The 26675-nt window shown below is 42.1% G+C and overlaps 1 protein-coding gene across 2 annotated transcripts; it reads right to left on the minus strand.

Moving 5' to 3' along the window:
• Positions 1–2270: 2270 nt before the first annotated feature.
• Positions 2271–15962, minus strand: CLBA1 (clathrin binding box of aftiphilin containing 1). Of its 2 annotated transcripts, none has more exons than XM_075150933.1 (6): positions 15666–15962; positions 12221–12901; positions 8546–8694; positions 6911–7040; positions 5509–5622; positions 2271–4048 (listed from the first exon to the last, which is right to left on the minus strand). In XM_075150933.1, the coding sequence occupies exons 2-6, from the start codon at positions 12677–12679 to the stop codon at positions 3881–3883; spliced, it is 1020 nt and encodes a 339-aa protein (XP_075007034.1). In that variant the 5' UTR covers positions 12680–12901; positions 15666–15962; the 3' UTR covers positions 2271–3880. The 2 variants fall into 2 exon arrangements, with proteins under 2 accessions (XP_075007034.1, XP_075007035.1); XM_075150934.1 differs by lacking the exon at positions 15666–15962 and adding an exon at positions 14185–14284.
• Positions 15963–26675: the final 10713 nt, after the last annotated feature.

Below are 26675 nucleotides of genomic sequence, written 5' to 3' on the forward strand. Positions count from 1 at the left end.
AAAGACTAACTTTCCAGCTCAAGCAAGAGTAAAATACATGAAAGAAAATAATCTATCCATTAGTTCTGTGAGGAAGATGAGTTATAATTAGTTGCAAAACTAATTTTGAGCTATTAAAAACCAGTATTAGAAGTGAAGAGTTAAATTATTAAGATGCAGAAGTGTGTCTATAAAAGTATGTATTATTAAAGCCGATGTTCAGGGAAGCCGGGAGATTTTTGGCATTTAAGTATTTGCCCAGCATTCACAGGCATCTTGCCTTGATTGAAAAAGAAAAAAAAAATGTTGCAACTTCATTCCATGCATTTTTCCCTCATTAGGACCCATTTATCCCAGCAGAGCGCTAAGCTAGCGGGGCTGTGCTCTGGCACCCCGGCTGTGCTGTGGGATGGCAATGCCTGAGGTTCTCGTCCGTATTTCAGTGGGATAAATGGGGAACTGCTGTTAGATGTGACTGAAGCAAGCCTGTTGCATCTGCTGGCTGGGTGGTTTTTGTTTTCTTTGAATCATCCAGAGTGGATCTGGCAAGTTAAACTTGGATCCACAGAGAAGTTTGGGGTTTAACAATTAATTTGAATGCAGCTTGTTTTTAGCCAAATTCCCTCTGCCATCTTAATTGGAGTAGGAGTACTCCAGGAAGTAAAACTGATCTTCACTATTAAAAAAGATCAGAGTGCTTTTAAATCCTGTAATGGCTGTGGCACTTTGAAAAGAACTTTTAAGTTTTTACAAGATTTTTGTTTGTTTTTTACTCCAAGTCTCCTGCATATGTCTAACCAATGGTGGGCTTATGGTATACTTAGAAACCATCCTAGGGTCTGGAATGCTATTTTTTTGTTGGTAATCAAACTCTACATATTATTTGGACTTCTAAAAATAAGTCTACAAATACTAGCAATATGCTGTTTCTAAAACAAAACTTCCCCAAACTTCGCCTTCCTATTCTGCTCAGTTTCTTGTTTGTTGAAGTAAGTTCCCTAAAATTTTACTTACGTTATACCTTTGAACAGAATATGCATCGAAATATTTTCAGTCTTTCACAATGTAGTTGTTTTTTTTTTTTGCAAAGCTGTTCACAGTGTTCCTTCTACAAAGGAAACATTTCCGTAATTACGTTGCTGATTTGAACTTTTTAAAATTTTGTTCTATGGGTATATTTTTTCTCTAATCTCAGTTGAAGAAAAAGGCATTTCTGTCTAGCTCTGCTGTCTAAAACTCTTACCTTGCTTTGGTTTTCACCTTTTCAAAATCCTAAGCAAATGTCAAAAGTCTACGGTATTTGCTTTCCGCAAACACAGAGTACAGTAACATGTTTAGTTCATCAAAACTCAGTATTTCACAGCTGAGAGCTCACAACTAAGATGAGAAATGATGAAATTTGTAGCTTAAAACGTACTAAGATACAAAGTTTTATTTGCTCCCTGCAACATTTTCACAGAATAAACACCTGCTGCTGCTCGGTGCAGCCGCGCAGCCGGAGCGCGGGTGCGCAGCGGGGCTTGGCACGCTTGGCTGGGTGCCGGGGAGGGCAGGAACGAGGAAATGACCAAAGGAAATGAATAGCCAGCATTTGTGCAAAACGCACCCCTGGGGTTTCTGGCACCCCTCGTTTCCCAGGATAACAAGAGAGGGCAAGGCTGCTTTATACTATGCAATATGCCTGAAAACGGTCGGCTAAAATTTGGTTTGTCTCCCTGAGCATTCTCTCTTGTCAGTTAAGAGAAACGGAGTGCGATTTTCTCTTTGCGAATACCCCCAAATACACAGATTGTGTCCAAATTCTGATAAGGGCTGGAGGGCTGCCAGGACTCCACAACCTTGAAGCTGAATTGAATTGCTTTGTAATTTCCAATCTGCTAGTCTTTTTGTTGGAAGAGATGAACTTGTTCATCTCAGACTGAAGACGGGAGTCAAGGGTCTCTCCACTCTCCTGTGCAGCCAGTGTTTGCAGGCAGTGAGGGCTCAGGTGGCCCAAAGCATCTGTCCAAGAAGGAAAAACCTGAAATGTGGAGCCCATCGCCTTTGGAACCCCAGTAGTTTTTTCCCCACCGAACCGTAAAGGGCTGACACTTTTTCCCCAATCTGTACTTTGGACAGGGCTGTAAAACCTGCTGCTGTGAGGGCACGATTACGTATTCACACTTTTCCCGGGGTAACAGTGCAAAACGTTCTTCGGTACGTTCATCTGACGTTAGCCAAAGGAAAGGCAAACTTGAAAGCCCAGAAAAAAGTGGGCCTCTGGGGTCTGGTCCATCAGCCGGCGTCAGGCATGCTACAGATTGCCCCCTCAAGCCCCTCTGCAGGGGCCTGCTCATCTGAAAGCATAAAAATGGGATTTTATTCATATAATTTATCTCAATAATGTTTATTACCAACCTCAGCTATCCATTCCTCATTTATTGGCAATTTACTATTTTGTGAGTTTATGGCTACAACCTCTTCAATACATGTTTTAGTGCTCTGAAAGAATACAAGGGAAATTGAAAATGAATTCAAATCCAGCATTAAGTGAAAAAGTTAACCCTACTCCTGCATCCACATGGCGTTTTCCATCTGGCGCTGCAGAACTCCTCCCGGGAAGGGCCCGGGAAGCTGCTGAGCCGCTTTCAAATAGCACTTTTCCCAATGGCCTGTTACCATTTACGGAGTAACCAATACACAGATCATCCCATGCTAATAGCACTGAGGTATCACAAACATTACTAAAGTTGTAAGTTATTATAGCAATTGTAATTTCGCTGCTGAACAGTTTAGCAGATTAAGGGTTGGAGTCTGCCAGTGCTTTATAGTATGCTTAATTCTAACAAAATAGGCACATAATTAAATAATTAACTAACTAACTTTGGGAATATCCAAGTTTGTTCCCTGCTTTTAACACATAAAATGTCAGTTGCGGTGCTTAGCAACTCTTTAAAATAAAAAGCCATATAAAATTCTCATATTCAGAACGGCCAAAGCAGTAAATAGATTAGTATCTTGCTTAAAAGTTATTACCAGTGAATAAATAAAGCTGTTGCAGTTGGCAAGGAAGAAGCATGGATTATGTGAATGATAGTGAAGTGCATCCCCTCTGGCACTCGGGCGTGCAGGAAGATGGGCAACATAGTTGATAGTTGCTGTAAAATTTTAAAAGAGCAGCAATTTACAGCATTGTGCAGTGCAAGCCCTGATCTACAGCGCAGTTAAGCTTTTAACAAGCATGGTTGTGCGTGGTGTAAGTGTTTGGTAGCTGAATGAATCCAAGAAGTCCTGTTACAATCAGCTTCAGAAAGGTGTTTTATTTCAGTTAGAAACCAATGCCGGAACAAAACGTTTCCCTGACTCTACCCATATTACCACAGTGGGCTTTATCAGACAGAAGTTAAAACAGTTTTATTTTCCTGAACCCCCGTGAAAGCCACCAGATGTAGAAGGCTCCTCTCGTTTTGTTCAGCAGTGGCAAAGTAACAGATCCCAGCTGATCCAAACTGGACCAAGTAGGAGGAGAGATGGTGACAAGGCACACTTTACCACACACCTGAGGTGCGGAGAGATTTTGGCAGGGAAACAAGGTTTTTGATCGAAGAGGCATTAAGGCCTGAAAGGTCAGTAGTTCAGGAGAGCAGTCCACCAGAGTATCTTTAAAGTGTGACTGCAGCTGGATTTACTGTAACAGACATGACTCCGCAGCAGAACTTAGCAGGACAAAATTACACCTTTGACTTCACAGCTAATTAGGATAAATATCTTCTAATAACGTGGCTTTAGGTACTTCATACACAGTAATATGTCACTTTCCTAAAGAACGTATGTACTCTATAGTACCAAGCCAGTAACAAAGTGCAGGTAAACTGCATTCAGTTCAAAAGGAAAAAAAAAAAGATTAAAAAGTGCATTTGGTTCAACAAACATCACTACTGAAAAATTTCATTTTTAGGTTATGTGTAGCGAAAATGTGCTTCTTCCTTGGGATTGTTATATATTGTGTGTTTCCATTTGACGATGTGGTTTTCAAAAAGAGGTTACAGGTGAAAAGATCACCGTGTCTGGAATCCGGTGGTACAGAAAGCTGAGTGAAAAAGAAAAACTAAGTTAATTTTTTTCCATCCTACAGTAAGTTAATCACTTAGCATTTTTCAATCTAATTTTTACACAGGTTTCCTAAAAATAAAATTAGCATAAGAAAAAAAATGACATAACTAGAAAGATAAATGGAAAACATCCCACTATATGATTTAACTTGCTTAGAAATTAGAAATGGCAACATACATTTCCTAATGAGCTTTACTTTGAGGCACCAAGCTGCAGGGCTTGTTCTTTCCCTTCAGAGGCTACTCCAGAAAAATACTGTCCATTTACCTTAACATTGTATCACGATTCTTTTTACTTTTACTCCTTCTTCATCTACCTCGAATCACTTCTCCTTTGCCTAAACCCTGTCTCTGTATTTTACACATTTCCAAGTATGCGTCAGCTACTGTGATCTCGCCCTCGGGTACTCACTGAAGAAAGCAGAACTGAATTATGAAGGAATGAGCTGGACAGTCTCTCTTGGTTTTCCTTCTGAATTCTCCAGCCTAACATCTCTTATGTACAAGGCTCCCAGAATGGTTATACATCTTCACTGTCCAAAGCAGTAAATAGAATAAAACAGAGCAATGGAAGTGTGCTCAAACTGCATCTCCACAGCAACAACAGTTGCTCAAGTTTATTCTCCACTGAGGAAGGGACCTCGGGTTAAGAATATTCATCCAAAATACATTGTTAAAAACAAAATGCGACTGATTTTTTTTTAAAGCAATGGGGAATGACAGAATTTTCCTTCCAACTTGCATTGCTTTAGCAAGAAAGAAACAGCTTATTAAGGCCTGTTTGACCAATGACATAAATGCACTAACAACAAAGTGTTTCAATTTCATTTCTCTGTTTTGTAACACAACTTAAAAACAGTAACGTTCTCAAATCCCTGTAATTATAACATCAATTCTGCCTTCCTCCTTAAGTAGCTCCTGTTGTCTCAAGTGAACAGACCAAATTGAATCATTCTGAATATCTGAAATGCAAGCTTGAATGCAATTTTTTCTCTACCAGCTTTGCTTCTAATGTCTCCTTTGCCGTATATTTTAGGAGTGAGTTACAATCATCGTTCTCAGTGATTGACGTGTTGATCCTTCTACAGACACGCTGATCTTCCTTTGCCATCAGAGCATCCTGACTACATTTCATATATCGCTGCTCTCTCTTAACCAATGAGTAATTTGGCCTAAAGTCCAGCTTATGTAATGAATAACCGTACATTTCAGTATCCCCCATATTATGTTGTTTTGCGTTTGGTACATTATATTGTACCTTTTCTAAAGCTGCCAGACAGGTTTCAAAGAGCAAAATACAACTCCACATCCAAACAATTATATCAGGACCAAACAATTACATTAGGACATATGCTAGAACAGCCGGCTACAGCACAGAGGAAAAGGTAAAATACACTCTGTGGTTCGCTGAAGCGCTTACTTTCAGAGCAATTCTTACCTTGGTCTGGATCAGTGCTTTGCAGTCATTAATACTGAATCCATCAAATCTGCAGTCCTCATTATCTTTAACATTTGAGTCCTCAAAAATGTCATCCTGGCTCTCCGAAAAGTCCTAATAAAACACAATTTACATTTTCTTTACAAATTTCTATCCGATCTCAAAGCATATAACCTAAAGAGAAGTTTCCCTCAAATAATAATAACCACTAAATTTTACTTTCTGAAGCTGTATTTTGAATTATCGTGTGCCCCCCTTGCATTAAAACAATTTTATGCCAAAACAAGTTCTACACACATTAATCTAATTGTGAATTAAATTAATAAAAAAGCCATTTCCAATTAAAATTAGTCTTAACCTACACCAGAAAATAGCTTAGAAATACATCTTCATCAGTACTGTTAAAAGCAATGCAATTTTCCAGTAACAGAAAAGTAATAATGACATAAGTTTAAGCTGCCTGGGCATTGATTTAATGCCGGTGTATCTATGGGCAAGAAAGGAACAGAAGGGGAGTTTAACTATGTTGGAGAAATGTCTCTCATTCTCTCCTGTTAAGTGACAGTTCTATAAAAGTGACTTTCAAGTGCAGAATAGGTCCTATACCTTCAGCACTGTCGTTCTGTTTGTATATAACTTGCATGAAAGGTCAAATATGTCCATAAAATTAAAACTGAATGCAGTAACTCCCCCCCATGCTTCAGCAATCAAATTATCAATTGAAACAATTACTTCTGAAAACCACATGTGACTAATTCATCCCAACTAAATAACCAGGTTGAATACTAAACCATCTCTGATACCTTTATCTTCTCAAAACAAGAGATTAAACAGAGACATTTCTTTTTGAGATCTTTCAATACTGTTGGTTTGTTCTCCATTCAATTTGAAACATACTCTCCTTCAAGCCTTGTAAAAACAGATAGAATAATCTGAGGAAGAGGGAAGTGGAACACACTTTCAGGTCGTATACAGTAAAAACATCCAGTAATTACTTTAACAGCCCCTCTGATTCAAATCCGATTTTCACTTAATGGAAAGATATTAGAGGCTAACAATTTTCTTACACTCTGAGCAAAAAAGAAAGCCATCTTACCGCACACACATCTGAAAGCTAATTCTACATCCATACTAAAGCTGAATGTAGCACCTAATACAACAGGGCGCTACACAATGGAGACTTCCATGTAAAGACAATCAAAATTCAATCCTGCATAATTTCATAGTTAGTTACACATAATGATGAGAAAACACTAGACTGTAATTTTAAAAGGCTCTCTGTAAAAAAACTTATGACTCACCCAGATCTAGTTCCTCATGCATCTGCATGTATAGCTTACAGAAAATCAGATTCATAACCAAGTGTTTATACTGGCATACCAGCAAACCGTTGTTCAATTACCTTTTGATTTGCATCTATTCCAAGAACACTCAAGAGGTTTTCTTGGCAATGAGATTTACTCCAGGGATGTCTTAAGCTGGGGGTATTATCAAAGTCTCTTAGTGTTCTCCATATGTTTCCAGAATCAATGCTAGGAAAGAAAACACAATCTGAGGTTATAAGGTGTACAAAATTTCCAGTACTTGTATATAACTTAGTTATTTTCACTACATATAGCCATGTGCGAGCCCACCTTGATCTAAAAAGCAACTATCTTAAAACTATTTCTCATTTGTTCAAACTATCAACCCAATGTACTAATAAGCTTGCATGACAATTAACGGAAACAGTAAGTCAACATAACTGTATGTTTGGGCTTCTCAGATAAGAAGTGCATCAGAAGCATACTTCAGAGATTGTTATATGCCAACAGCTCGCATTATTCAATTGCTTCTGTGAAATGTGGGTAGAGTTCAGCCCTATTAATTCTGCACTTTTCATTTTCTGTCTCTCAAACCTTTCTCCTTCCTATCGGTCATGCTTCTCCACTGCAGCAGCCTGCTGCTCAGGTAGGTGACCTGCATCTGGTCTGGGCACGTAGGTACTACAAAACAAGCCAACGACACACACTGCGGGAACAGGGAGAATTAGAGTTCTCTCTACATAGTACTTTGGGTTCTTACATTGCATTCATCCTGCATAAATCCATCTGCTTTTCGCTTAGTACAGGATGCAATTATCACTGATCTTAGTTATTCACCACAGTGTTTCAGGGCTTTTTTGTCTGTAGTTGGTACTCTGCTATAATATGGCAGTCCCTTTTACATATATATCATAATTCTCCACAAGTTTGAGGCTGATTAAAATATAACGCATATGCAAGGAACTTGCCGAAAGAATGCCCATGTTAAATGTTTTAATTACATTTCTTGTCATTCTTACGACATTTCCAAAGTATGGTCTGACCCAGCTTTCTAGATACAAAGCCTCAGATGTATGCAAAAATAACTACAACAATGTTCAATAACTACTGCTCAGAAGCTGCTGATCTTCAAAAACATGTAACAAATCTAAAAGCGTTCCAGCTGCCTTAAGAGAGAGCTAAGTTAATGATACTAATTGCTATTAACATAACCCCAGGAAAGCAGCCAGATGCACCACAGATTCTGAAGCACATCTGGTTAAACGTGAGAAGTTACCACCTGGGGAAACTGGAGAGGGGAAAAAAAAAAACGAGTGGGTTGTCAGTAGAAGCAGCAGCAATCCTCCTCCTGCCTCAGATGACGGAGAAATAAGTTGGATGTGTTGTAAAGAAAGGACAAGCGAACAGGAAGAACAGGCTGCCTGTTGGGTGTTCTGGCATTCCAGAGGCTTAGTCATAAGGCAGCACACCAACAGCAGGAAAAACCCCAAGCAGGAATTTGTAGTTTTTATATATTCCCTTCCTTGTTTTTCAATGGCTAAAACACAATCTGTTTCCTTTAACAATACAATACAAAATAGGTAAGACCTATATGCTGAAAGAACATAATGATTAAAAAGATTTTTAGGTTCACCTGCAAGTGCCACTGATTTTTAAATTAAGAAGTAAACAGTATAACTGCTGAGGTACTACTTTTTTTTTTTTTTAAAAAACTGTTGATCTAAAGTCATTACCAAAGTTGATTCTTCATAAGTTCAGGAATCCCAACATCTTCATTATTTGTATCAAGTACTTGATCTAAGCTTCTTATGCTCTCTCTGGACTGTGATACAAAGATCTCTGGAAAGCCCAATTTAAATATATCCTCATAGCTGTGGTTTGCCTAGAAAAAACAGAGTTTTATTACATATGTTATACAGGCCAGCCCCACAGTTCATGAAGGACCTAGTCCAAAGACCAAATGTTTCCAGAGATTGTATTATTGACTGTTTTTAAAATTTGTATTAGTATTAATGGCACAGAGGCGCTGACCCCATAGTTCAGTGTTTTGGGTATCTATCTAGAATTAGAGGAGGAGAAGCAAGAGTCCAAGAGTTTCTGATGAACCTTAGTCTCTAACTTCCCAGTTGCTACGTTATAGACTGGTTTGCCTACTAGCACTCAAGACTCCTTCTGTTCAGCTCATTCAGCCCAGGTCAAAACTGATGTATATATCAATTCAAAAGCTTGTTTTGCTTACTTAGTATTCGAACACACCTAATTCAGCCAAATGTAATGTAACTACTAAATGCTATAGTTACCAATAAATACTTGCACTGTGTAAGTCTGCAAAAAAGCTAGGGTCAGCATGTCTCTATATCCTTGCATTTGCACCAAACTTTTTCCAGCCTATGTTAAAAATCAGATTTACATACTTATTCCTCCTCCAGCAGTGATGAGGAGGAGGTTTGGAGGACTGAACATAGCCACAAGTGATCCAAACAGGCCTACTGGAAGTAACAGGGTTATCTGAAGACTAAGAAATACACATACAAGGAAAAATGTGCATAATTTACATCCTATCCTAAAGGGATGTTATCATGCCATCTGGTCCAGAAGCTTTGTCCTTCTATTCCTTCCAAGAAGGAATTACTGCAATTTTCTAAATCAAACCAATTAATTGACTTCAACACCCTGCAGAGGGTCTGCAATCCAGGAGCAGCAATGTTGTGTGGAAACTAGAGAATGAAACCAGTCAGTTTGTTTTCTTTGCCTAGCAATCAACAATTTAATCTGAAAAACATAAGTATGGATACTCCATATTTTGACAGTTTCATTCAATTGTAATTCAAACAGCTGAAATAAATTGAGATATTTCCACAGTTTCACTATACTGAACTCAGACGAATGCAGTGAATATTGAGAGAGTACGGATTTAATCTAATGGGTGAGTGGGGAAAATCAACAAAGCTGGCAGAAGGCTTCTGTACTTCTGAGCATCCTTCTAGAAATAGAATTTGTGCCCCATGCTGCTCCCTCCTTGCTAAGGCCTTGCTAAACTGCCTGTCCTGAAGGGCGACTGCTGGGACATTTAGACAGTCCTGGGTAAAATCCTTTGAATCTCGCCCAAAGTGTCATAATACTTCAAATCGATTTGTAAATTATTTCAGTAGACTTAACTTACAACAGGGATACTATATGGAGGAGAAAAATGTTTGAGAAGCACCATTCTGTGAAAGCACATGTGCTAATGCATACATGGACAGTCACGGCCAAGGGAAAAAACCCTCCAAGTCGGTACCAAGCCCTAAATGGGACAGGAGCTAAGGAGAAGTCAGGCAGCTGGCTCTTGGCTTTGGGGTGGGGGGGAAATTACAGCCACAGAAGTGTGAATCAAGGGAAGCAGAGGCCTGCCTTGTTTGTAACATCTTCTTAGAGCCTGTCATGTTACTCCAACACGCATACAAGTCGCTGGCTTACAGTTTAGCCAAGCCACATGAAAAGCCCAACATACAGAAAAAATTCAAGATTTTTTTGTATTATCTTTATTACTGTCTACTTCAGCGGGTGTTTCTATTTTGAGTATATTTTTCAGCTGAGTATATTTTCATTTATGTTGTAGCTTTGTACTGATTATAAAAATATAAATGCACAAATTTCACATCCGTGCTTTTTGAACAAATCCTCTATATCCGATTATATCAGAATACTCTAGTGCTTAAGCAAGTGCACTAGTCCCTCTCACAATGGCCGGTATTTAAAGAACACATGAAAAATCCTTGAAGTTATTCAATCATGCAGGCAAAGTATCCAGCTAGTGCAAGGAAATTAATGATTGCTTTCATCTTAAAATACATGACTCTGCTCCAGACTGACATCGTTTAATTAACTGAAGCATTAGATATTGAAGGTCAGACCTCTGACCTCAGATGATCTCTAGAGGTCCCTTCCAACCTACCTGGACTTTTTTCTATTGACTATACAGAAGACAGAGCTCCAGCCTGAAGAGTTTATGATCTCAAACAAACAATACAAAATGCACGGGGATGAAGGACAGGCTACATGTATGTTCTACACCCAAAGAAATCTCAAACAGCTCTGCAGCTGTTTCTCTACCCTGAGACAAGAAAAGACAACTTGAAACTCTAGGCATGGTTAACTTAGTTCGTACTGGACATTTCCTTCTGCCTTTAATAAATGCAAAAATAAAGCAAAGGCTTCAGTAAGATTAAGATCTACTGCCTTTGGAAAGAAACCAAACAATCTGCTATATTCTATTTCAGCTCCAGTCATTACATACTCTCTTTTTTTTCAGCATAAGACTTCTTGTCCCCTATTTCCAGCATTAGGAGCAATTTAAATTCTCTATTTATGCATACCAATAACCAGGTATCTTGTGATCTCCACTCCATCAGTGCTGGACAGCTTACCCCACATGTATCTTTGTGCTTTCCCTAGTAACACCTATTCAATAGGTAAAGTTCCCAGGCAAGGGCAAGAAAACCTGTCTCCAGAAAACCCCCAGTTTCCAACGCACGGGAACTCAACCAACAGACTACAAGCAGTAACCTATTACTGCTACTGATTAACTCCGTGGAAGTCTTAGTTGATTGGTCTCTTTTTTCAAATGTTTTAATTTAGGATAAAAGTAGCAAGAATGAGGGCGTTCTGGTTTTTTAATTTGTACATTCTTATTTTCCTTTTGTTACTTTGCTTCGCTTTGGTGATGCATGTTTGGTAAACATGGAAACACATTAATTGCAATAAGGTATAACCCTTAACCTGAACCTTTTTTTTGTGCTGATAAGGACACATTGTGTTATTTATTCAGATTATTAGTTCTAACATTGTATGAGGGAATGTAACATCCTACGCCAGAAAATGAATATTTAATTATTTCTATTCATTTTTTTGTGTGATTAACTTCCACCTCAAAAAAAATTCCAGAGACTGTTGGATTATTCAGGCAGCATATTAAATAACAAAAGTTATTGGTTTTGCCAATTTCTAACTCAATTTTATGTTGGTTTACTTCAATAACCTTCAGGCAGTTCGTAGAATTTTTGTCCACCCTGTTTTTGTTACCCACCTTCCCGATTTTGTTTCCTATGCTCATTCTTGTCTAGCTTTTAAATTGCATGTGCTTCAGGGTAAGGTTCATCGTTTCTACATGCTTACTTATTCCTAGTGTCTAGAAGCAAAGTAGCGCATTACATTCTTTAAAGCTCTCAAGCAGGATAGCTTAAGTATTTGTCAAACACTGTAAAGAAGTTACTTTTGTACCACTTGAGTTAGCTGCATAGTAACTTGACAGTTTCTCTCCCTGTACAGCGTTATCCTCTATAGAGAAGACATTAAGATACAAACCTTGAGATGTAGGAAGCAGTAATACAAACATTTCTGGTCTTTGGTTTACTATTAACACATACCTCATTTAAAGAGCTCCAAGCCTCCTGTATCCCACTGTGTAGAGATGGCTCAGAACGTAAGTGGCCAGCAGAAGCTCTGCAATGTCCTCTGCTTAAGTCCGTACCACCTCTAGAAGTTTTTGTTGACTTCACCAAAACTTCAAGATTATGACTGAATCTCTCTGATTTGTCTAAGGAGTCCTTGAAGCCTTCAAAATCACCCCAGGAACCGCTCGGTTCTGAGGTACTATAACTGCCCTCAGAAAACCCCTCACAACTTCTCCCTTTGCTATTTACTCCAGGGAGGCTTTGCTGCATTACTTTAAGATTAATAATTTCTTCATTATTTGCCTTTTCATTCGAGTTACAGTCGCTTTCAACAAGAGACGTACCACCTGCTTCAGCTGCCAGGTCTTTTAGAGACATCCGGTGTGCTGTGTCTGTATTAGTAAGATTTTCTATTACTGACAGGTTCTGCATCTTTGTTTAAGAAAAATTTGTTTGTTGAAATCTGTACTGCAAAAAGGCTACTGAAGTTCAGCTGCATTAGAAATCTGAATATTTCCAAAACAGAATCAAATTCTTCATTTCACCCCAAAGAATAATAACACTGCTTAATCAAAACAGGATGTCCTTCAGCCTCTCCTCCAGTAATCAGCATGTGCATGTTACTCAGTCTCACTTTCTGTGTAGGATATTAGCCTGCAAAGAAAGAAGTATAAATAAATACTTCTGTGATAAGGGCGGTGTAGGAATAAAGAAAGATAGCTGATATGGTAGGAGAAAGAATGCTCAGGTTAAAATAAATACATTCCAGTATTATACAACTGAAAATCGCCGTAGGCAAAATTGTTTGAAATTGACGCTTAACTATCTGCCCACACCACAAGAAAGCCATTACATTAGTGAACAATATTCAGAAAGCACTGAACAGAAGTTGTTGGATATTGAGTACTGATTGAGCATACAGGAGACAAACTGAAATAATTATAGACAATATCCAACACTTATTAAATATTTTCTATTACTATTTATTTCATCCATCTCGTGCATACTCAAACAGTGCTCTTTTTGTTTGCATGGGCTTTCCCTGTCGGAAAGATTACTGAAGGGGTGAACGTGACTTGCAGCAACACGGGAACTGGCTGTTTAATCCTGTGAAAAATATAGTGCTTCCAACTATTTAAGCAATTAAGACAGATTTAATAAGCTCAGTTTGGTATCTGTAAATTATACAGGCAATACTGCATTTATCATTTTAGATTAATCACATCTCCTCAAGCATTTTTCCTGCTGACAAGCTGTTCTGAGGGGCGGGTTAGGAGCTACACTAAAACCACTTCTGAAAGACTGGCCGCTATTAGACGCCGGCCTTAACAGACCGAACAAATCTTGTTTTTCTTTTCCCCAAGTTCACTTCGAAGGTGGCACAGGACCACCGGAGGGGCGAGCCACAGCCGCGGGCGGCTAGACCCTCGCTGCCCCGCAGCGCTGGGCTCCGGCGGGCGGCCCCGCCGCCACGGGGCTCGGAGGGGCCAGCCAGGACACAGGGGCACGGCGGAGCCGCCCGCCGCCGGGGCCTCCCCCGGGACCCCCCTCTCCCCCGGGCGGAGCAGGGCAGGGGAAGCCCCAGCGGGCGGCGGCCGAGAGCCCGTCCCCGCCCGCATTTCCCACCGCCGGCCCGGCCAGCCCGAGCCCCCGGCGGTGACCGGGCACCCCGGGCTGGGCGCCGGCACCTGCCCGGCGCGGGGGAGCCGCGCTCCCGGGGAGCAGGAGGCAGGCGGGCGGGCGGGCAGGGCGAGCCGCCTCGCTCCGCAGCCACCGGGGAGCGGAGGGCCGCGGCCGTGCCTCAGCTCCCTCTGCCGCGGGGCAGGGGGGGGCCGGGCAGAGACGCCACCAAGGTGGGCGCGGGGCCTGAGCGGCGCTGGCCGTTACGGCCGTTGGGGCAGCTCGGGGCCCCGCCACCCGTGAGCAAACCGCCTTACCGCCGATCCAGGGCCGCGCCGCCGCCGCCCGGCGAGCGCCCCGGGCCGAGCCGAGCCGCGCCGCGCCGGCAGGTCGCCAGGGGCGGGGCCTAGGTGTGCCGGGGCGGGGCCGCGGGGCCGACAGGGGGCCGTTACCGGCCGGGGGTGGGGCCTAGGTGTGCCGGGGCGGGGCGGGGCCTGCGGGCCGTTACCGGCCGGGGGCGGGGCCGCGTGGGGGCGCGCGCCGTGCGGCAGAGCAGAGCCCCCACCCCCCCTCAGCCGGGGCGCTGCTTCCCGCGGCGGGCGGGAGAGGCTCCCCAGCGCCCAGGCGATCCCCCGCGGGCCTGCCCGGCCTCCGCCTGCTCCTCCTGTCAGGCCTGTTCCTGTCAGGCCTCCGCCCCGCCCAGGGGAGCGGCAAGGGGCAGAGGAGCCTCAGCCCTTCTTCAGGCTTCTCGCAGCCAAGTCTGGCTGTGGCCCTGGGGAACGCCCCGTTCTCTCCCCTTTCTCTGTTTTGACAAGTACTTCCCCGGTTCTCCAGCCTTGCCCCTGGGCCTCTGTCGTTGCGATTGCCTTCATCTTCACCCCCCTTGGGTTAAAACCGCCCCACCGCTTTAGACCCGAAAGCCAACTCCCGCTTTCCAGAAAGAGGTAGATTTTAAAATTGTGATGTGAAAAAGAAAAGTATTCACATTTTTCCAGCTTCTTTCTGCGATCTGGCAGGCTAAGGACGTACGGTTTGATGGTGGTGGCCCGCGTTTGCTTTTAATTTGAGAATAGCTAAAATCCTCACATAATTACAAAATTCCAGGATACGGACTTAAAAAAAGCGACAATCAATCCACCCAGTAATATAACCTCATGATAAAATGGTTGGAACAGGCCAGCAACAGTCTCTCAGGATCTTCTCTTCCTCGCTCCCTCCTTTTGCCCCCCGAGGTATTTGGTTGACCCCCCCCTCGGCTGAGGCTGGGACTTGATCGACTCATTGTATGGAATAAAGCCAGACGCTGTGGGTCTGGTCGCTGTGGACAGGTCACCCCGCAGGCTGGGGCGACCATCTCTTCTCGCCCATCTCTTGAGGAGCAGAGGTGTGGGCTGGAGGCGGCCTGCCCACGGCTGGCTGCTCCCATGTCTGGGTGGCAGAGGGAAGAGCGTGAAGAAAACTCCTCAGCCTCCCTGTCCTCGGGGTTGGGTTTAACATTTGGACGGTCCCAAGCAACAGGGGACAGTTGTAAAAGCAAGGAAAAAGGTTTTCTTGGAGCAAGGCCCAAAGTAAAAAGCATTTTCTAGGCATTACAGTACATATGTTTTCCAGCCCAGACACAGATACGTGCACTCCCCTCCCACGCATCTGACTCTTATTCCAGGCTATAGTGCTTTATCTGAGGGCGAGAGGCTAAATTTGGGAGCAATGCCCAGATGCAGAGTCAAAGAAACTTTACTGGCAAGTCTCTGAAAGATTTTTTAATTTGTTTTCTTTCTGCTTTGGAGCAGTTTCTTACCTTTCGTGGCCATCCCGTGGCAGCCTGCAGCTCTGAGGATATCCGACCAGCTCAGAGAGACCATGATTCAGCCCCGAAGCGTCTGACATTTGTTAGGATAGCATCATCATCCTGTCCTGCAGTAAGTTTGTGCTGCAGGGACCTCTGCAGTTCCAGGTCTCTTTTCACTTTTGAAGGGAGCTCAGCTTTTTTCAGCTACCGGGATTGTTTTGCACAGCTTTGTCTTCTTAAAGGAAAAGGCTACAAACAGACTGCGCAAAGGCTGAGACACTCCTCTCTGTACCACACTTTGCATCCGGAGGGGAAGGGGTGTGTGGGTTTTGCAAACTTGCCTCTGCCTTGCCAAGTTCAAGCTGTCTTTGCAGTTGTATGGAGCGGTGGGAGAGCTAGTGAGCATTAGAAGCTGCCCCACACCTTAGAAACCTCAGTGTAGGAACAGAAGAAACTGTAGTGCCGTCTTCCCAGAGTAGCAGCAGTAACTTCATTCAGGACTTGTCACATAATGGTGGTGTTTATTTCTCTCTCCAGCACATCTTATAACCCAGGGAAGGTTATAACCAGTTGCTAACCCTGAGTGCCTGCAGAGGAAGCAATCGGCTGCACCATCTGCTGGATGTACCTACTGCTGCTCAGCTCTCAGGCAAACACAGCTGAAAACCCACAGAATCACCCCAAGAAAAATCTGCACTGGTGCGTTTTGGGCAGGTTTTCAAATCAGGAGTCAGCGTGAGGTACGGCTGCCCTGCAAAGTGGATTTCACCTGCCCTCCTCTGAATTCATGTCTCTTGACTCAGCCCAGCTGAGTGAGAGTGTGACAGCTGCTGATGAGATCCCTAATTCGTTGTTTTAAATTAGACCCTCTCATAGACTGACTCGTTTAAGTTAAAAGCATTATCACAGCTGGATTAAGAGGTTTCCCCTCTGAAGGATATTGGGGATGAAAATCATGTTATCTGTTTGGTGGATAAGTCTTATGATTTTGTCTGACATATACCAGGCCTTGGCATTTACTCCATAATTCCTGCATTGAATCAATAATTTCTTTCTGAACGATCACTTTTTTTTTTTTAAAATGATCCAGTCTTTATTTACAGGGTCAATATGCCAAAACCTTCAAACAGAGACTATAACCTTATATTTAGACACTTAAATGTATGCATCTACAAAAATTCACAAACACAAACAACTGAATTGACTGAACTCTCATCTGCAGCTGTTATTGCTGCTCCTGCCACCATTCTATTGGAAGATTATTTGAGTTTAGTACACATACTCTAGAATTATTCTTTTTTTCATTTTGGCCTTTGGAAAAACACCAATTTGCAATGGAAAAAATCAACAAAATAACTGAAAAGTATTTACTTTCAGAGCAAATCAGTACCACACTGCTGTAATATGAATTTTTATTTGTTCGTGAAAGATCTGGTCCTGAAGTATTGAATTGTGTGGTTCCCCTGTAAATGACTAGGGTGGTATGGATGGCTTTTTTCTTCATTCATTTTCTCTCTTGGAAAAAAATATAAACAAGCAGTATCTTTGTATGCAGAATTTTCAGTAGGTTTTTTTTTTAATTGAAGCATGAAGATTAGATTGCTATTTAAATGACTGAAATATTTTCTTTAATTCGTATTAAATATTTGGATGTCTTTTCTTGTAAAAAAGAGTAAGTTACATTTAGCTAAACTGGCTTAAAATGTCATTTAGAAAGTAAGAATAAACATGTTTTCAGAAGTTGATAAATAATTTTGGTTGACTCAAAGCGACTTTTCATTAACTGAACTGCCTTTTCAATAGATCACTAAAAATTTTTTTCTCACCATAAGTTTCCAGATTTTAGAAGTGTAGGACATCAGCAGTTCTTTCATTTCGATAGTAATAGAGAGTGCTCAGCTTTTTGAAAAACATTGCAGATATCAGGTCTAAACATTGATTTAATTGACTAGCTATGGCTTAAATTTAAAAATGTCATTCATAATTCCATTAAACTCCCTCCTGGTGTTTTTTGCCATACGTTCCAGCTTTGTATTGTTGTTGATGTCTCAGCACGGAAGTTTCAAAATGTCAGTAAAACCCTTCGGCTTCTTCCTGAGTTAGAAATAAGAACAGCAGCACTTCAGGACAAACTTTACTTCTCCCCAGTGCCCCCTGTGAAATATTGCTCTGCGTGCTAAAACAGTGGGATGGGAGTCACTGGCCTTAATGAGTCACCTGCAGCAGTTTGTGCCTGGGCTAAAAGATGAACCAGAATCTTTCCAACAGCAGATGGCAGCTCTCCCTTGTCTCTCTTGCGTGCACACAACAATACTGTTCATCTTCTTGAGCAGGGGAAGTAATTCATTCATCCCCTCTACACACTACATTAAAAAGGTATCGGACCACAGAAAAGCCATTTCGCAGGACCGCTACACCGATAGGCTGTCAGTGTAGAAAGACTTACCCATAAAAAAGGCAACATCCTTTGCCACGAGACGTAAGATATACTTTAGGTCCCTCTTTTCTTCTTTCAGGTGTGGAAGATAAAGGAGCTGTAATCCATCTCTCAAAAAAGCTAGATGTGCAAGAGACGTACGTGCCCTGGGTTCAGTGGCTGCCTTTAGCGCTTTTGTCTAGCCCAGTAGTGTGGTTTCGAAGCAAAGCTCACATTTGCTTCTATGGTTAATCGGGTTCTCAGAGTGATTTTGAGGAGCACAAACTAGGTGTCTTCTGGGGAAAGGCAGTGAAATGCCATTCCACTCTGGTACTTCATGGAAACGTCATCTTCCAAAACCACATGTGGGCTGCACTACTTTAAGATCCTCCAGCATGTTACCTAGCACATGTGCCAAAAGAAGACTCTTAAACCATTCAGAGCTCTCACAAGATCCTGAAGTGGTTCTTGTGCTATATGTAAAGGCCAAGTGCCATAGGCACCTTCCTATTTGCCAGCATCTGCCAGCCTTCAACTCTTTGCCACCGCTCCATCATCCACTGACACTTCCAGTTTGAAATCCTTTCCTGTCTTTAGCTGCTTTCCCTTTTGTTGTCAATCCCACTTGCTGAATCCCTCATTTCTTTTAGCAGATCTTTTTCTTACTATCCATTTGCCAACTGTTCTCTCTTCTTCCTTTAGCCTCCTGAAAACTCAGAGTTGCAACTTGGGCCCCTTATGGAGGTGGTAGTGCTTGTTATTCCACGAGAGGGACATGAGAGGGACAAGGTTTCTTGGATAGCAGAATAATTTGGTGGCAGAAGCAGGAGGTTGCTAACCTCATGACTGCTCCTGCTATGAGAGCACTGGCAAGCAACAGTCCACAGATTTCAGGAGAATAAAGGTGATCCTCTTGAAGTCCCAGTGCACTTCATTGAGAGCATGGCAGACACGCACCTACTATGCAAACACAACATGGCAACAGCGGCTCACATGGACTCTGTCACCACGGTGGAGAACCTGGAGAAATGACGATGCTTTGATACGGCTCCAGGGTTCCTATTCCTGGATCTCACAGAAGATCTCTTTGATGTCATTCTGTAAGATACCTTTTTTACCTCATCTCCACCATAACTGGTATCAGCACCCCCATATGCATACTCCTGTTTCCAACACCGAAAGTGTACTGCTTTTCTATACATGTACCTTGGCAGAGGGGACACAAAGCTTCTGACGGAATTACGTCTTTGGGCTCAGATCTGCAGGGCAGCAATAAATATCACCAGACTGCCCAGAAGAGCTGGCACACCTTTAAAAGCAGTTCCCCAGTTGCTGTGAGCTGCAGGAGAAATCATTCACACAGCAGCTACGTGAAACTATGAGCAGCGATCGGAAACTGCCTGCCTGGTCCTGACCCAGTATGGACGACTTTGCCTCACAGCCACACAACAAACATTGTAATGTATGCGTGTAACAGATATGGTAAAACGGCTCCTTCACTCTTTCAGCAGGGCTGACAGCTATTCCAAATGCCAGACTGGCTACTCAGAAACAAAGGCTCTGAGAGGTGTCATGGCCCCGCAACGGTGTCTCCCTCCAGGGCCACCAAACTGCTCCGAACACGCATCCTGCAGGCAGGCCTGTGGCAGGAGCCAGAGGAGGAGGGAGTTCAGCACCTTCCAGTGACTGATGCGCGAGTCCAGTCCTCCGAGAGACAGTCTTATTGAACCAAATTATTTGCTACTGTAGGCATAGCCAATGGCCATCTAAAGGTCTTGCTTCTCATGATCCACCCAGCCAAGGAAAGGATCCTCAATTACACATCTCTTGAGCTCTGAAACCTCCAACTCCTGCTTCTCTTACTGCTGTTTTCTTTTCCTACTTAAATCTCTCCTTGCCCTGAGCGTAGTCAAAGCAGAAAGACTGGGAGGATATCTCCTCCTTACGGTAGGAGGAACATAGGTGAAAGTGTGCCCTACACTCCCTGGACCTGTGAGGGCTTGTAGAAGGATGCTACATATCCCACATCTCAAAAGGGTGGTTGTTTAAATGTATGGCAGTAGTGTGAGGTACCACAGTTGAGTTGTATTCAGTGCTTCACAGTCACCTACCTATACCTGCTCCTTGCTCTATTATCATTTCCCATCAAGCTACTGTTCTGTGTTGCTTTTTCTGCTGATCATTCAAAATTGTCGTATATATATATTGAGTATAAGTCCAACAGTCTCTGCTGCCCACATGGGTTTTTCAGATACGTAGACATTAATTTATTGAAAGCATGCCTTGTAATTTTTGCCAGTCCCCTGCATGCACTGTAAACTGAGTCGCGATCGCTGCAGTTTGCAGCTCACTAATCCTCTGTTTTAATGCCTGATTAGGTCCCAAATCCATTATTGTTAGTGAGATGTGGGTGTGGGGAGGGTAGGAGGATTTCATGCTCTTGGCTGAGAGTTAAGCTGCTAGAGGTACATCCGACCGCTGCTGTACCAATCTATTAATTAGCTTGCCTGGAAATTTCGTCGGTGCTGTCAGTGAGGTTGTTGAAAGGTCAGACACTCCATTAGAAGTGTTGTGCTTCAGCTTTAAGTCATAGCACTTGACCCTTTAACAAACCTCTAGGAAAAATAATCAAATAAAGCATTAGCATAAAAATATTTTTAAAAACTCGAGTCCCCACTTCAAGCAGCATTTGAAAGAACACTGAATCATAATAATTAGCATCTTTGTAGCTCCTTAATTACAAGGATCTCACTTCTTCATTCTCCAAGTGAGCTTCACAAGGGCTCCAAGGTAGGTGGAGTAGTGGTCACCACTGCACTTTGCACAGGGGGAGACACCACACCCACCTTGCACAGTGGGAAACAGAATTAAAGATCATTGAAGTTACCTGCCCCCAAAAGAAGACACCAAGTCCCTGGTGATGTCTCCATGTCCCAAACCCTGTGAAATGAAATTAATTATCAGTAAAGTTGTCATTTTATTGCTTAAAGTGTAGCACTGCAGTATGAATGAAAAATACATGCCATCCTTGCAAAAAAATAAAAACATGGAATTAAATGGCAGAATTTGTGTGAGTTTTACATATGTGTGTAAGGCAGTCACCTGCCTTTCCTGCCAGACGGTGCCACCACTGGTAAGGCAGTATGACTGTGGTACAGACAACAGGCAAGGGCTTAGCTATCAAATAAAATAGGTGACAATCTCTGAAGCTGAAATAAACTGCCAGCTGAACTTTCAAACCCTTGCTGTGCCTGCTCTTACTCCTGGGAGGTGGGAACGTGCTATCTCGGACCTCTCGCTCTGACACGTGTATCTCATAGCCGGGTGAGCGGAGAATATGTGTCCAAGGTGTTACGGCAGCGCGGGGGGCAGCCGGCAGCTTGTGGGGCTGCGGGCGAGCCCGGAGCGGCAGGGCAGGCTGCCAGCTGGAGGGTCTGCGGGAACAAGCCCTTCTCTCCCACCTTCACTGCCAACATCCTATGTGTGCTCTCGGCTTGTCTCTCCCTTCCCATCACAGCTAAAAATACAGTCTGTACCACACTCTGACAAATGTTTTAGAAGTGTGCATGTGTGCATATGGCATATGGTCTGCATTGAAGCCTCGTTCAACCACCTCCTTGAGCCGTATCTCCAGATGCTCATTGCAGCGTGCAGTTAATGAGGCAGCAGCCTTTAACCTTATTTTGATGTATTGCAAGTGGTAAGCTAAATGGATCACAACGTAGCCGGTTTTGAAAATAGAAAACTGTTTAAACCCACAAGGTTAGAGCTAACAGTCAGGAGCTGGATGGGGAAAGGAGGCTGCTCTCCAGCTCCGTGTGTGTAACACCATAAACATAAGGCCGAACAATTTACAGAGAAGATCAAAAGAGGGCAGGCGAGAGTACACAACCAGTTCCTCCTGTGCTAAGCGATCACAGCTAAAGCTGGAAGAGGGCAGCATGTGTTTTATTTTATGGTTTATATTGCTCCATTGGTGAGGTCACATTTCTGAGAGCAAAACAAATCAGCTGTAAAAGCAGGGAACCTCTGCTGTAGCAGCTGGCTCTGGTCTGGAAATTCAAAGTTTGGGTCTAGATCCAAACTCTCCCCAAATGCCCAAGGACTTGCATTTTAAGATTTAGATTGTGTTCATTTCTATTTATGGTAAAAAAAACAGAAAAAGCTTAGCACGCATCTATTAGCAGCTGGCCTAGGCTTCTTATGCCATTGTAAATGAGGTTAGCAGGACTCTGCAGAATATTATCATAAGGTTGCAATTAGCGATGAGAATTATGCCACACACATTTTACATGAAAGGAAACAGTTGCAGTAAAAGAGTCTGTTCAATTCAGACAATGTCAAAGCACGCAGTTCATTTAAATTAATACTACAGCAAAATATAAACTTTAGACACAGACACACCAAGAGTTTATTTTTTAAAAAAGCTCTTGTTGAGAAGTTTGATCACACTTCATATTCATTTTCCATTTTTGAATATTTTATAAAAGGGCACTGATTTATTATTGGCTTGAATACAGACATGATTTATATGGGTATGAATGTGTCAGGGAAAAACATGAGCTATATGGATATGAACATGTCAGTCAAGGAAAGGCATTTTGTTAACTAAAACCCTCTTTAAAAGTAAATTTACTGAGCTATTAAATTTTATAAAATACTTAACCATATACTAGCCCGTCTGTCTATTCACCAATCACTCTCTACTTATAAGCTATTGATGCTTTATATGCTGTTTAGGAGTAGAACCTTGCAGAATAAGGTGACTTGAAAACTTCAGATTTTTGAGTTCATAGCTAACACCTGGATGGTGTTTTCCCTACAGTCAGTGAGATCGGTTTGCTAGCTATAATTGGAAAAAAGATTGGGTCTTCTTTTTTGAAATAATGACACCAAGGTTTCTATATTTAAACCAATTTATATGGAAAGGCTGATTGGCAAAAGTATTCTGAATACAGAGAGGACTGAACTGAATATAGTGGGGTACCTTTAGTATTTGAGATCTTTGCCTTGTTTAATTTTTAATGTATTAATTTTGCATTTCTACACAGCATCTTTCAACATAGAAGTACTGGGCTAAATTTAGTTCCAGTTAATGCAAGCTCCACTAAGTAAGGGCCATGAATGCATTTGACATCATCTTCATGAAGGGCTGTAACAGCAGAAAGCACTTTCTTGCAGAGAATCCCAAATGGAGACTCGGAAGTCAATGACATCAGATGGCAAATGCACACAGTCAGTGCACCTGGATCAGCACATCATGACAGCATTTGCTGCAAGGGGTCCCTCCCAGCCACAGTCAGGTTCAAGCTGCTGTTTTCCAGGCAGAAGCTAGGAAAACAGCCACGCCAGCAGTCTGCAATTCAGAGCACTCTATGTAAGAGAGTTGTCTGTTCTATCATGGTTTTGCTGTTATTTTTATCCTTTTCTTTTGCTACACCTCAAAAAAATCTGCAGAGTCTTAGCTAATTTGGCTTCTTTATTGCAAAGATTTCAACATTCAATGAACCAGACCAAATTACTGATTTCAAATGTCTAATCTATAGCATGGATAGAGTCTTGAATCAATTACAACTAGCAGAAATGACATGTGTGCAGAAGTGCAGACTGGTTCTAGCACCATACCCCTTTCTGTCTCTATGCCTTTCCCACGAACTGAAGAGACTTTTTCAATAAAATCTGGAGTCTATGATTTTACAACAGTGCTTTCTAGAGATCAGTTTGCTGGCTATGCTCTGAAGTCCCTGACACTCTAAGAAACAAGGCTGAGCAAGAGATTTGAGAATAGTGTGTCTGACAGGAGCATACATCTTGTACGAGGAGACACCTGGGGATACAATTTTCCTGAATATTCTTTGTGAATGGGCAGTTACCTTCCCAGCTGTTGTATAGTCTATATTCTAGAACCACTATGAATAAAACCACAGAAAGTGTAACTGGCCACTGCTATTGTAATTTAAAGCAATTTCAGACATCAATGGATCATACTGCAAAGCGTGGGTTTTCTTAGAGCTCTTCCATGAGCAAGGGGACCGTCATGGCTGAAGGAGCTACCTGCCTTCAGCTGAGCCCTGGGAGCTGGCCCCATAGGCATTTCCTGCGGAGTTAACAAGTGTGTTTTGTTCCTCGGGTGAAGCAGATGGAAAGCACAGGAGAGACTGTTACCAGGGTTGTGGCACCTTAGTAGCTTTTGATGTTTGTCCACACCTTTCCCATAACTGTGAGTTACCAAGGTCAACCTGCCCACCCCTGCAGGTCTCAGCTGCAGAGGAATAAGCCTGTCTGTGTGTTTCACTAACAACTATTCCTTCATTTGCCCAGATTTTCTACCAACTTTATCACAATTTTGTAATAACTAAGCTCAGGAAACAGATTTGCAAAGTCCATACTAAAAGGTTCTTCTCTCTTCTTAAATAACAATTTACCCTAACATCATATATGAAATAATTGTATGATATGATAAATTCACACTAAGTTTTGGTTGTTCCAATTGATCCAACAGTTTTCCGCAATTAATGACAACAATTTTTCTGTAACATAAAAACAAATCAGGTAATTTTATAGACTTGCAAGCTGAGCTTTTGAATGAATTCATCCAGAATTTTACATTTCTGAGGTGGATTCATAGTGCTAAAAGAGTAGGTGTATATGCAGCAGTTTAAATAATCAGACTGAATGATTCACAGTGTATATATAAAGTTGCAAAATAGTCATCTTAGGGAAGACACATGTTTGAAGAACACTTAATGTTTATTTTCCCATTATTTGAGTAATTTTGAAAGGCATTTTTCATGGATACAGAGTGTTAAGTAAGAAATATGACAATATTTTGCCTTAGGAGGATTGTGTTCTTATCTTCTGACTTGCGAGAGGCATGGGGTGAAATGTCCAAGCTGTTCTAGCTGTCATAGCTACATAATACCACTTTGAAGTATGTTAATATTCTTTCTGAGCTATTCCACTGCTCTCCACTGAAATCCTCACGTTACAAGTTGTCTTCAAATAGCAGAAACAGCTTGAAGAACCCTTAATCGGCAGGGCCATGCGATGCTGCTTTAGACATGTTGCAAAAGGGGACAAAAAAAGACAAGATATTAAAACTAACTGATGTGGTTAAACTGTGGAAATTCATGTGTCTTGAATTCCATGGACTTACTTTAATCAGTTCTGCGATCTGTTTAGTTAAGCTGTTGTAAATCCTAGTGTAAGCACTCTGAGGGATATTTAGTAAGGCTAAGACAAGGAAGACTTGTTTCCCTAGGCTCTTTCCACAGTCACGGGAGAGAGAATAAGGCTTTACTAGGAGAACAGCTGGAGCTGTGGATCCACTGAACTGACCTCATGAAAACATGCAGAAGGAGCGATATCCCTTCCTCCAGTCTGTCTGCTCCCTCCAGCTAGCTCTTGTACTCGCTGGGCTTTCCCATCAGCCAGATCAGCTTTCTAACACAAAAGAAAATGATGCCATATTTTTCTGCCAGGTTAGTCGGCTGGTGGCTGAACTGGCACAGGGGGTGATCTGACTTTCTCCAGGCAGGACTCCCCTCACAAGGTGATGAGCAGTACTTTGAATCATTGAGCATCTTCACAGAACTCTGTGCCTTACAGGGCATCATGATTATTCTACATTAAGTATACGTACAGATATATATACACACATATACATACATGGACATATGTTAAATATGCATATATGCCTATTTAAATACTAACTATACAGATATACATAGCCCTACATCTGCCTAAGAAGGGGTTACATCAATGTATAAAAACTACGTTGAGGAGCAGTTTGTTTAAAAAAGTGTTGCTATGGCTGCAGTGGCTTTTGTGTATGGTTATTTAAAAGTGGGCTTATGCAGAACGAAGTGACAGACAGATGTGTAACTTTGTGTGGTCAGATTGCCACTGGTGGTTGGTTCAGCTCTGCTTGCTAATTATGAAAAGGACAGCATCTCTCTGGTGTCCTGGGTGAGCAAGCCTGGAGCTCACTACTCATAGCCATCTTCGGGCAGCTGTGATTCAACCAACCACTCTGAAAATGTTTGCTTGCTTGAGAGAGGAGGTGGACGTGTGTCATTTCCTTGCATAGACACATAAGCATCATTTTTCTTTCTCCTTTTTTTTTCTGTTTTGTTTTTTTTTTTTTTATGAGATGGCAAATCACTTGGGACCTACAATGCGGTGCAAACTGCATAGGAACGCCAAGGCTTCTGAGCATGAAAAGACTGAAGGCTCTGAATTTTTTAATGGGTCTTCATTTGAACGCCTAAAAAATCCAAGAGGCACCTGAAATGACAAGGCACTTCAAAATGTTGTCCTTGGATTACACAGGGGAAAAGCAGTCAGTGAGGCTATCAAGTCATGAAACTTAACTTAAGAGGCATGGGAAGGAAATGCGGCATGGAGTCTGGGGCTGAAGGGACCGCAGGAGAAGTGATATTAATGAAGAGCAAGTGAGTGCTTGGCAGACACAAAAGGAATACTTGTTCATCTCTATGGGATAGTCCAGCTGCCCAGAAAGAAATATTTTGATGGTCTGATATTGAGGATTATTTTTGTCCTTCTTGTTTGTTGTCTTCTGGGGAATTAAATCAGTTAGTGGC

Source organism: Calonectris borealis, chromosome 5 (genome assembly GCF_964195595.1).
Source record: "Calonectris borealis chromosome 5, bCalBor7.hap1.2, whole genome shotgun sequence".
NCBI classification, from domain to species: Eukaryota; Metazoa; Chordata; class Aves; order Procellariiformes; family Procellariidae; genus Calonectris; species Calonectris borealis.

What these genes read in the sequence shown, in the direction of transcription:
- CLBA1 (XM_075150933.1), bottom strand. Translation starts at nt 12,679, where the DNA reads ATGCAGAACCTGTCAGTAATAGAAAATCTTACTAATACAGACACAGCA. An exon ending in CTTGGAGCTCTTTAAATGAG is followed by an intron (nt 8,695 to 12,220) that starts GTATGTGTTAAT and finishes TGTTTTTTCTAG; the next exon opens with GCAAACCACAGCTATGAGGA. An exon ending in AAGCACTGATCCAGACCAAG is followed by an intron (nt 4,049 to 5,508) that starts GTAAGAATTGCT and finishes TTTTTCACTCAG; the next exon opens with CTTTCTGTACCACCGGATTC.